This window comes from Nyctereutes procyonoides, unplaced genomic scaffold (genome assembly GCF_905146905.1).
Source record: "Nyctereutes procyonoides isolate TBG_1078 unplaced genomic scaffold, NYPRO_anot_genome, whole genome shotgun sequence".
Lineage (NCBI taxonomy): Eukaryota > Metazoa > Chordata > Mammalia > Carnivora > Canidae > Nyctereutes > Nyctereutes procyonoides.
The window spans coordinates 32,719,673-32,730,937 of record NW_026575159.1 but is presented as its reverse complement, the minus strand read 5'-3'; the positions used below and the strand labels follow the sequence as shown (position 1 = coordinate 32,730,937).

The 11,265-nt window shown below is 58.3% G+C and overlaps 1 protein-coding gene across 3 annotated transcripts; it reads left to right on the top strand.

Annotated features, from left to right (window-relative positions):
• The first annotated feature begins 2,299 nt into the window (after window positions 1-2,299).
• Window positions 2,300-9,716, top strand: NRBP2 (nuclear receptor binding protein 2). 3 transcript variants are annotated; one of them, XR_008662988.1, is made up of 19 exons: window positions 2,300-2,636; window positions 3,054-3,176; window positions 3,249-3,377; window positions 3,465-3,554; window positions 3,716-3,756; window positions 3,841-3,935; window positions 4,058-4,081; window positions 4,153-4,236; window positions 4,312-4,367; window positions 4,463-4,558; window positions 5,473-5,605; window positions 5,719-5,821; window positions 5,924-5,974; window positions 6,049-6,184; window positions 7,224-7,277; window positions 7,403-7,466; window positions 7,570-7,625; window positions 7,711-7,900; window positions 9,197-9,716. XR_008662988.1 is itself a non-coding variant. In XM_055314317.1 (18 exons), the coding sequence occupies exons 1-18, from the start codon at window positions 2,514-2,516 to the stop codon at window positions 7,777-7,779; spliced, it is 1,527 nt and encodes a 508-aa protein (XP_055170292.1). In that variant the 5' UTR covers window positions 2,300-2,513; the 3' UTR covers window positions 7,780-9,716. The 3 variants fall into 3 exon arrangements, 2 of the variants coding, with proteins under 2 accessions (XP_055170292.1, XP_055170293.1); XM_055314317.1 differs by having other exon boundaries at window positions 7,711-9,716; XM_055314318.1 differs by having other exon boundaries at window positions 2,303-2,636; window positions 3,249-3,350; window positions 7,711-9,716.
• Window positions 9,717-11,265: the final 1,549 nt, after the last annotated feature.

Here is an 11,265-nt window from a genome sequence, read left to right as displayed (position 1 = left end):
GCAATGTCTCCTGAATGTGGATTACTGCATTTTGTATCGTTCAGTGTTCTGTGGCTCTGTGGTCCCTTTGGTGGCCATGCTTCCCACTGGTGTGCTGAGTGAAGCCTAGCTGAATGTGTCTCCTGGTAGATTGAGTAACTAGCATGTTTTGGAACTAGATCCTTTGTAATTTACAGAGAAATGTTATGTTAAGAAAGGTCTTCCCTTTTCAGATTTTTGAGCATTCAGGTGTTTTTTTTTAATTTTTTAAAGATTTTATTCATTTATTAATGAGAGACACAGAGAGAGAGGCAGAGATGCAGGCATAGGAAGAAGCAGGCTCTATGCAGGGAGCCCCATGTGGGACTCGATCCTGGGACTCCAGGTTCACGCCTTGGTCTGAAGGCAGACGCTCAATCGCTGAGCCATCTAGGCAAAGAGACTTTAGATAGGGGGTGCCTGGGTGGCCTAGCAGTTGAGTGTCTGCCTTCAGCTCAGGGCATGATCCCGGGGTCCTGGGATCGAGTCCTGCATGTTGCTCCCTGCGTGGGACCTGCTTTTCCCCTCTCCCTGTGTCTCTGAGTCTGTGTGTATCTCTTATGAATAAATAAGTAAAATCTTTGAAAAGAAAAAAGAAAAATAAATAAATAAAAAAGAAAAATCTTTGAACCTCAGGCATTAATTAAAGCGGGTGTCTATGGGACAAGGCATCCTGGATGGTCTCCCTCTTTACTATGAGGGTGTTCTGAGCAGGTGAGGGACATTTTCCAAGTACCTACTGGTGCTAGGTGGAAGCGAGGACACAGGGAGCGGGGTGCTGCAGTGGTCCTTGTGAGCAACGCTGGTCACATAAGGATGATAGCAGTGGGGATGGTAGAAGAAGGGGTCACACGCCATATGTGGTGTCATCTGGGGAAAATAGAGGTGTCCCTATGGACTCGGATATAGCAGTGGGGCTGAGGACGTTGGAACAGAGATGCAGTGGGAGTTCAGGGCTGGGGTTGGAGTTTGAGAGAAGGTACATGTGTGTACCAGTTCTCTCCCTAGAAAGAGAGAATGAAGGATGGGTGAGAACTGAGCTGGTGTGCGACAGGGAGACCATGGGCAGGCAGTGGGGGCTGTGGGGTAAAGGGAGATTTAGAGAATTGTAGAGCATGTGTCCTGTTGACATGGCCACAGGGCCCCTGAGGAGCCTCCTGGAGAGAAAGGCACTGTGCGTCAGGAGGGCCCTCTACTTTAGCCTCCTCCTCTGGGGGAGTGTGGGGAGCTATCCACGGGAGGGGAAGAGAAGGGAGGAATTTGCCATTTCGGATTGTGGAATGGTGAATACCTGCAAGCGAATAGGAAGAACAGAACTACAGATAGTAGGATGTTTGTGATCCTGAATTAAAAGCGGCTGGTCATGGGATCCCTGGGTGGCGCAGCGGTTTGGCGCCTGTCTTTGGCCCAGGGCGCGATCCTGGAGACCCCGGATCGAGTCCCACGTCGGGCTCCCGGTGCATGGAGCCTGCTTCTCCCTCTGCCTGTGTCTCTGCCTCTCTCTCTCTCTCTCTGTGTGTGACTATCATAAATAAATAAAAAAAAAAAAAAATTAAAAAAAAAAAAAAAAAAAAAAAAAAAAAAGCGGCTGGTCAGCCTGCTGACCATCCCTCCCCTGCCCGGCCCACGTGTTCCTGGGGGTCGGCGGTGGCGCCAGGAGCGGGGCCTCCCAGATGCCCACCCCAGGCCACGCCCGGACCCTCGGGGGCGCTCCACCCTGGGCCCGCTGCAGCCCGAAGCCTGGACTCGGAGCCGCCGCGGGGGGCTGGGTCTCGGGGTGTGTGGAGCAGGAGCGCGGTGCGGAAGGGGCGCACGGAGAACCTGCGGCTCCTAGAGCCGGCCCGGGCGTGTCCCGGAGCCCTGACCCGGCCCCACGCAGGTGGCCGGGCGGCCAGGGAGGACCCCACGTGCCCGGCTGCAGGCTGGCGCCCAGGGCCCCGAGGTCGGGACCCTGGAGTCCTCTCCCCGCGGCCTGGGGGCTCAGGCTTTCCGCAGGAGCAGGTCCCCAGCGGGAGCGCAGGGGCAGGCCGAGGCGGGACAGGCGGCCAGGGCGGCCAGGGCGGCGGGCTGGGAGCGGGGTCTGGCGGGGCGAGCCCTCGGGTGGGCGGGGCCTGCCCGGTGGGCGGGGCCAGCGGGGGGCTGGCCGGGACCTGCTCGGTGGGTGGGGCCTCTCGTGTGGGCGGGGCCTTCCCGGCGGGCGGGGCCTTCCCGGCGGGCGGGGCCCGGGCTGGGCGCGGCGCGGGCTCGGCCCACCGCGGGGAAGCTCCATTAGGGCTCCGGCCCGAGGCGGCGGCTTCCGAGGGGCGGGCGGGCTCCACCCCCGCGGGCCGGGCGCCCGCGCCTCCGGATTCCGGGAGCTGGGTGGGGGCCCGAGGCGGCGGCCGGCGGCTCAGCTCCCGCTGGGCGTCGGGGCGTCTGGGCGCAGGGCCAGGGCGGGCGGGGAGCGGCGGCGGCGGCGGCTCCCTCCGAGGGCGGCGGCCTGGGCCGGACGAGCCATGGCGGCCCCGGAGCCAGCGCCCAGGCGGAGCCGGGAGCGGGAGCGGGAGGATGAGAGCGAGGACGAGAGCGACATCCTGGAGGAGAGCCCGTGCGGCCGCTGGCAGAAGCGGCGGGAGCAGGTGGGCCGGGCCGGGGCGGGGCGGGGCGGGGCGCGGGGTCACGGCCCACCTCGCCGAGGGGCGCGGGAGGCCACGCCGGGCGGGGGGCGCCGGGCAAGGAACCTGCCCCCTGGTTAGCGGCCCTTGGACCCCTTTGGCCTGTTCCCACGCTCTCTGGGGGAACCCCAGTTCCCTAAGGTCCACCTCCTTATGCCTCTGCACCAGACCGGCCGCTGGCCCGGTGAAGACCCTCCTGAGTCCCCCGGAATCTGCTTCGCGTCCCCAAGCCCAGCCCCCGGAGACCACTGCTGCCCCAGCTTCCCGGGGGGCCAGGGCCAGCACCCAGCTCGCTCTCCCCTCCAAAGAGTGGGCAGAGACAAGCCCCCACTCTGCCGCCGGACACCCATCACACTCGCATCCATCCCCTCCCCCCCCCAGGTGAACCAGGGGAACATGCCCGGGGTCCAGAGCACCTTCCTGGCCATGGACACAGAGGAGGGGGTGGAGGTGGTGTGGAACGAGTTGCACTTCGCGGACAGGAAGGCCTTCGCAGCCCATGAGGTGAGGCCTGCCCACCCCCCAAGCGGCCGTGCCCCCCTCCCCTCTCCCCCGTGACCCCACACCCCTTCCCAGGAGAAGATCCAGACCATGTTTGAGCAGCTGGTGCTGGTCGACCACCCCAACATTGTCAAGCTGCACAAGTACTGGCTGGATGCCTCAGAGGCCCGGGCGCGGGTGAGCCACTGGCACGTCCCAGCACAGGCACGCGGAGGGTGGGGCAGGGCCCAGCTGGGGGGGTGGGGGTGGGAGGGACCCACCTGCAGTTGGTGGAGCCCACCCGCCCCGCAGGTCATCTTCATCACGGAGTACGTGTCGTCAGGCAGCCTCAAGCAATTCCTCAAAAAGACCAAGAAAAACCACAAGGCCATGAATGCTCGGGTACGGGGAGTGGGGTGGGACTGCATCAGGGATGTGAGTGAGGGCAGCTCGGGGAACGGGAACGGGCTGGGGCCAGTCGGGTGGGAGGTGGGGGTGCAGGGTGAGCACCACAGGCCCAGCGGCCTCTCCGCACCCGTCCGATGAAGTCCATCCGCCACCAGGCCTGGAAGCGCTGGTGCACGCAGATCCTGTCTGCACTCAGGTGAGGGCCTGGCCTGGTCTCTGCCACCCCCCATGCCCTCGGTGCCCCCGCCCTGATTGCACCTGCTCTCCTTTCCCCCTGCAGCTTTCTACATGCCTGCAGCCCCCCCATCATCCACGGGAACCTGACCAGCGATACTATCTTCATACAGCACAACGGCCTCATCAAGATTGGCTCCGGTGCTGGCGGGGTTGGGGGGGGGGCTGGCGGGGGAGGGGGGCTGCGGGAACCCCTGGGCAGAGGACATCCAGTGCCCCATCACATTGACGCCTACTCTTTCTCCCTGTGGTGGCCGGTGCAGTGTGGCACCGCATCTTCTCCAACGGTGCGTGGGGTCTCAGGGGGTTGGGGGGGCATGGAGAGGTGCAGTCTGCTCATTCTCTGTGCTTTCCACAGCACTCCCAGACGACCTCCGAAGCCCTATACGTGCGGAGCGTGAGGAACTACGGAACCTGCACTTCTTCCCTCCAGAGTACGGCGGTGAGTCCTGGGTCCAGGAGCTCCTGGTGTCACCACATCTCCCCTATCCACTGTGACTTGCCCTTCCCCCTGCAGAGGTTGCCGATGGCACTGCTGTGGACATCTTCTCCTTTGGGATGTGTGCGCTGGAGGTACTAGCCCCAGGGCCTCATGGCCTCCCAGATAGCTCACCCTGCATCTCACCGTGCTGTCTCTTCTCCGTGCCTGACCTGGCCCTGCCTCCCAGATGGCTGTGCTGGAGATCCAAGCCAATGGGGACACCCGGGTCACGGAAGAGGCCATCACTCGTGCCAGGCACTCACTAAGTGACCCCAACATGCGGGTAAGCAGCTTGCCTCGCCCCTCCCAACTGGTTCTCAAGGGTTCCATGTGGGGCCATTGTGGTGTTTGGGTCAGGCCTGGAGGTGCAGCCGTCCATGCCGCTGAGGGGGACACCAGTCCCACTGCACAAAGGCCTACCTGCGAGGAGGGCCTTTCCTCATGGTGTGTGTTGAGTTTCAGGCCTGAAGGCCCTAAGGGTCCTTCTAAGGAGGGAAAGACCAGACAGATACTCCCTCTGTGAGCATATTGTTCTGCCGGTTCTGGAGACAGGAAAGAGGCTCCAAAGGCTCGAGCCCACATCCCTGCTTTGAACCCTCCAGGAAACCAGCTAGAAGCCACGTGACTTATGTTGGGGGCCAGAAAAGGGAGTGTGGAGTGGAAGCCGTGTCCATAGTCTCTCTATACTATCTGGCTTGACCACATGGCCTCCAGAGATCAGGGTCAGAAGTGATGGGGCCAGGATGGGGCTGGGATGGGACCCGTGAGGCACAAAGCTGGCAAGGCAGCAGAGGATGCAGATGCATATGCAGGGCAGGGCGGGGCCCCATCAGGGTCATCCCCGGAGTTGGGCCTGAGCTGAGGTGCAATCGGGGCTGCAAGGCAGGGGCTGGTGTCCCCCACTGGGCAGAGCCGACCTCATCTGTGAACTGCAGATGACACCTACTCTCTGTGGTTTTTCTGAGGGTTATGGGAAGTAGAGCATGGAAAGTTCTGGGCCTCGGGCCTGACTGTCCTACTGGTAGAACCAGGTCCTGGCCTGGCTGCTCACAGTATGTGGCTCCCTACACCCATTCCTGGAAGACTCCCATGAGGACTGGACCCTGGGGATTTGGGGACTTCAGGGGCCTCCTCCTCACACTGTGGAGCTGGAGCATAGATTCCACCCACTTGGGCCTTTCCTCTCCACGCCCCCAGGAGTTCATCCTCTCGTGCCTGGCCCGGGACCCCGCCCATCGGCCCTCTGCCCACAACCTCCTCTTCCATCGAGTGCTCTTCGAAGTGCACTCTCTGAAGCTCCTGGCAGCTCACTGCTTCATCCAGCACCAATGTGAGGGGCAGGGGGGCAGGGGGCGGGCCAAAGGCCTGGGGTAGGGCTGTGAAAGGGCCCCCTGCAGGACCTGTCTCAGGGTCCGCCACCCTGAGTGCTCCTGTGGCCTGCAGACCTCATGCCTGAGAATGTGGTGGAGGAAAAAACCAAGGCGGTGGACCTGCATGCAGTCCTGGCAGAGATCCCCCAGCCGCCCCGGCCCCCACTGCAGTGGCGGTGAGTGCCGGCTGCCCAGAGGCCCTCCCCGACCCAGTCCTGCCCCGCGCTGGCAGGGCCCGCAGGCGGGCCACCCTCATGTGCTTCTCACACCTGTGCCAGGTACTCGGAGGTCTCCTGCTTGGAGCTTGACAAATTCCTGGAGGATGTCAGGTGAGAGCTGCCGTGAGTTTGGGGAACTGGTGGCTGCCAGGCCTGAGCCCCCAGCCACCCCAGTGTATCCCCAGGAACGGGATCTACCCACTGATGAACTTTGCTGCTGCTCGGCCCCTGGGGCTGCCCCGTGTGCTGGCCCCGCCCCCTGAGGAGGCCCAGAAGGCCAAGACCCCGACGCCAGAACCTTTTGACTCGGAGACCAGAAAGGTGAGCTCCTGCTCCTGCTGCACTGTGCCAGTCCTCAGGCCTGTCCGCAGCCTGGAGGGGTCCGTTTTCGGGGGGTTTGAGTGCCCCCCAACCCAGCTCTCCTCCAGAGACCAGGTCCTGACTGACCCTGATGTGGGGGGTAGGAGATGATAGGACTCATTAGGACACCCCCCTGTTCGGAGGCTCTTTGCCCCCTGCAGACCCCTCCCTCTCCCATCCCTTGCTGCCTGACCCCCAACCCTGCCCCGACCCTGCTGTGCCCCAAGCAGCCTCCTTGTTGGAATCTCATCTGCCCCCAGGCCTCTCTGGTCCCCCGCCCTTGGCTTGCTGATTCCCTGACATTTGTGTCCTGGTGTCTCCTCCAAGGCCTCCCAGATGTGTTTCCCCCAGCCTCTCTTCTTGCAAGGCTCCCTTCTGGCCAGGGGCCTGCCCTGGTCAGCCTCAGCCTCTCTCCCCCTTTCCACGTCCATACCTACTGGGTCCCAGAGGCTCTGGCTTTGGCCTTGGGTGTGTCTCCGTGGTCTCCACCCTGATCTGATCTAGGCCACCCCTGTTTACTACCTGGATGCAGAACCAGCCTCCAGCCTAGCCTGCTTCCTCCTGGCTTCCCTCCACAGCACAGGATTCACATCCTAACGGCCGGAGCTGCGCACAGAGACGGTGGGGGTCCTCAGGCTGACCCCCAGGTGTTCGGAGGCCCGGCCCTCCTGGTGTCACGTGCCTCTGCTCCTTCCTACTCCTTCCAAACCCTGTCTTCTACTGCTTCTCACAGCTGGCTCCTTGGTCAGCTGTTCTCCCCACCTGCTAAAGCTCTGTTGCTCCTTCAGCACCCAGATTCGGTGTTTACTCTCCTAGAAGTTTTCCTTAACTTGCCAAGCCGCTGGTAGTGAGGTGTACTTCCTAGGCCCTCCTTAGAGTTTCACCCCCATTTCTAGTCCTTCCTGTTCTTTCTGGGTCCCCTTGACATGGCATCTGCTCTTGCTGCTCAGCTGCTGAGGTCAAGCCTTTGTGGGTGACCTTGGTTCATGCCTATCCCCAGGTGGTCCAGATGCAGTGCAACCTGGAGAGGAGTGAGGACAAAGCCCGCTGGCATGTGAGCAAGGAAAGGGCTGGGGCCCACAGACAAGCAGGACCGGGGGCGGGAGGGGGGGATGGGGAGGCAGCTGGGGGTGCTGAGTAGACTCCAGGAGCCAACCACACACCCTCCTGCCTCCCCAGCTCACTCTGCTTCTGGTGCTGGAGGACCGGCTGCACCGGCAGCTCACTTACGACCTGCTCCCAAGTAGGCCAGCCAGGGACCCAGGCAGGGACAGGGTGTGTAGGGGGGCAGGCGTGGGCACAGGCAGTGGCCTCACACGTCCATCCTGCCCCTGCCCCCGCCACAGCGGACAGTGCCCAGGACCTCGCCACCGAGCTGGTACACTATGGCTTCGTTCATGAGGTGTGCGGGCCAGCCCAGCCAGGCTGGGAGGGGACACAGCAGAGTCTGCCCCTCTGTCGCCCCATGCCTCCCTCCCACCCTGCAGGATGACCGGACCAAGCTGGCTGCCTTCCTGGAAAGCACCTTCCTCAAGTACCTTGGAGCTCAGCCATGACCTCGCACCCCAGCCCCAGGGAGCAGCCATGGCAGCCCACGTGGGGAAGCCCCGCCTGGGCCTAGGGCTCAGAGGGCCAGGGGCTGTCCTCTGCGGACATGCTGATGACCAACGTCTGCTAGTGAGGAACCTCTGCCTTCCACAGCTTTCAAGGAGGCGTTGGAGTGGGGTGGGAGGTGGTGGCCTTGGGGCCACAGGGGGCCCAGCAGGGGGTGAAGGAGCCTGGGTTGGGGGTCGGGGGTGGGTAGGTAGGCCCCACAAGTCCTTAGGATCAGGATTTCCCCACCTAGCCCATCTCCACAACTCATAATCCCTTCCCATACCCTCCGTTGCCTGGCCAAGAGTTCTGCCCCCAGCCCAAGGTATCTGGTCAGGGACCGAGCCTTCGGCAGGGGGAGGCTGGCCTGCCAGGGAGCCCCAGCGCCGGGGGTGGAGGGTCAGTCCTGGATGGACGTCTGCCTGGTGAAATGCCCACACCCTGCTGGAACCACAGCCCCATCCCAGGAACCCCCACATTGAACCAGTGGTACCACACCTGCAGGCGTCAGGCACAAGGCCGAGCCTGGCAGGGCCGTGATGTGGCAGGAGAAGCAGATGGCAGAAACACGTCGAGGAGTTCACAGCCCTCCAACCCCTGCCTGGTGCAGACCCCCCCCTGGGGGGGGGGGGCTCTTCTGACTTTCTGCTGCTCTGAGACAGGGACCTGCCATGCCCTCTGCACACTGTTCTGGCCCGATAGCCCCCCACCAAAGGGCTGTTTTCTCCCGCATTCCCCAGCCTGGAGGGGTTGGGCTCAGGCATCCTCCCTGCTCTCACTGTGCCTCCTCGCAAATTCACTACTCGCCATGTTACGGTCCTCACTCCTGTGGCAGCTGCCTCCCGAGTCCTGAGGATACAAGCCCCTGACTCCATCTCTGCCACTCAACTCCCTCCCACCCCTCATTGCTCTGGCCTCCTTTCTACTGGACCACCTCCCCTCCATCTTCAAATTGAGTTAAACATTCTTAAGCATTTTAAATTGCATGTATAAACTTAGTGCATTCAGGTCTCTTTTAAGTATTTCTATTGTCAAACCAGGAAAGCTCACCACTGTGTTACTTCTCTGTTTCTGTAAGAATTTACCACAAACTTAGTGGCTTAAAACACAGATTTATTGTAGTTCTGCAGGTCAAAAGTCTGGTACAGGTCTCATCAGACTAAACTCAAGGTGTTAGCAAGGCCGCATTCCTTTCTGGAGGCTCTAGGTGAGCCTAGAACTAATTCCTAGGTTTCCATTTCCTGCTCCCTCAGGCTGTTGGCCTGCAGGTGTCAGGCACATCGTGGGCACTGGCCAGGAATTCATTTCCTTGCAGTGATAGGGCCAAGGTCCCCATTTTCTTGCCTTCTGTAAACGGAAGGTCATTCTTGGTCTCTACAGGCTCCACCATTCCTTGGCTCATGTACCCATCCTCCATCTTCAAAGCCAGCAACAGCCGGTTGAGTCTTTCTCATGAACCATCTGTCTGGTTTTCTGCAGCCAGGAAAGCTTCATGTAATTAGGTTGGGTCCACCTGAATAATCCAGAATAATCTCCCCATTGCAAGGTCCTTAATCATATCTGCAGAATCCCTTTTGCCATATAGAGTTGACATTCACAGGTTCTGGGGGTTAGGGCATGGACACCTTGGAAAGAGGGTATCATTTTTCCACCTACTACATTATCCTAACCAAAAACCAAAATAAAAGTTACCAAGGTGTATCAAATGTACAAACATAGTGAATCTCAAGGTGTCTTAAACATCCCAATATTCTACAACGTTACTCATATTCTCACATCTTTCAACTTAAATAAATCCACAATAACATACACATCTAGTTGGAAATCCTGATGTCATCGTCTTAAGCAATATGAGTGTCAATAACAGATTGTACCCGTGATTAAACTGAACTCAAAAGTATCAATACTATCATTGCTTCATTTAATCATGCTTATGTTAAGATTTTCATTTTATCTTTTCAAAGTCATATACATATTATTTAAAAAGTGGAATGGGTTTTCTTAAGCCAACAATAAATAATGCAATCTCGAACTCCGATCCCTCCCAAATTTAACTTCTATTTATTCAGGCACGTAAAATCCATCTTCCACAAACCACACATGCTTTTACTGCTTTTAATTGGCTGTTCTACATAAGGTGTCCTCTGCTAGTGTCCTTGGAAAAGGAGGAGGGGTCACTGGCCTCAGTTTCCTGACCCAGCATCATCCCAGTGTAGTCTATATTATTGCAGTGTCATTACTGCAGGTCTCAGCAGAGAACAAGGTGTCCTAGGGTTATATTTGCTTTCTTGCACAACTTTTTGTTTTGCCTGGAGTTAATAATTGCTTTTCTTTTTGCTTGCTTAGTTTTCTACACGTGTCATTAATTCATTCTTAGATTCTCTTGCAGTAATGTGAACCTCTTAATACTTGAGATTCGTTGCATAATTATTTACCCAGTTTCATCTTTTCCCACAGCCCCCATTCCATCTCCCTACCCCAGGCTGCTTATTCTTGGGCCTGTGGCCCAGGTGTCAGCACAAGCTGCTCCTTCACCAGCCATCTGGAGCACCTCTTTCCTTTCACTGAATTCCTCCCTTTCCTCTTCCTTCACTCACCTTCTATTTGAGGAGGAACATCCTCCAGGTTTCCTGAGAGAGGGTGCATGGGAAGTTATGGAGCCTACCTATTTGTTCTTAGTCTATTCTCTCTCTCACTTTTTTTTTAAGGTTTTATTTATTCATGAGAGACACAGAGAAAGACGCAGAGACACAGGCAGAGGGAGAAGCATGCTCCATACAGGAAGCCTGATGTGAGACTTGATCCCGGGACCCCAGGACCATGCCCTGAGCCAAAGGCAGACACACTCAACTACTGAGCCACCCAGGCGTCCCATCCTTAGTCTACTCTCACATTTGCTCGTTAGTGTAGCTAGGCAAAAAAGTTTGCCTACATTGAAAACTGTTTCTTGCCAGAATTTTGAGGCTATCGTGTGATTTTCATCTAGTTCCAAGAATTCCCATGCCTTGCTGAATTCGGATCCTTGTGATTTCTCTCCCTCTCCTTCAATCCCTCCCTTCTTTTGGTCATCACAATGATGTTTCTTGATTAAAAACTTCCCTTTTGGGCAGCCCGGGTGGCTCAGTGATTTAGCGCCGCCTTCAGCCCAGGGCGTGACCCTGGAGACCCTGGATCGAGTCCCATGTCGGGCTCCCTGCATGGAGCCTGCCTCTCCCTCTGCCTGTGCCTCTCTCTCTCTGTGTCTCTCATGAATAAATAAGTTTAAAAAAATTGTTTAAAAAAAACCCTTCCCTTTCATCTATTGTTCAGAGATCCCAAGCCTTCGGTGCTGGGAATATTTATTTGGGATTTTTGTTTTTGTTGTTATTTCTGTGTTTTGGGTGGAGTTCTTCAGTTTGCTTTTAGTTTTTGCTTATTTCCCCACCCCCTCCTTGTTTTGTGGAACGTTT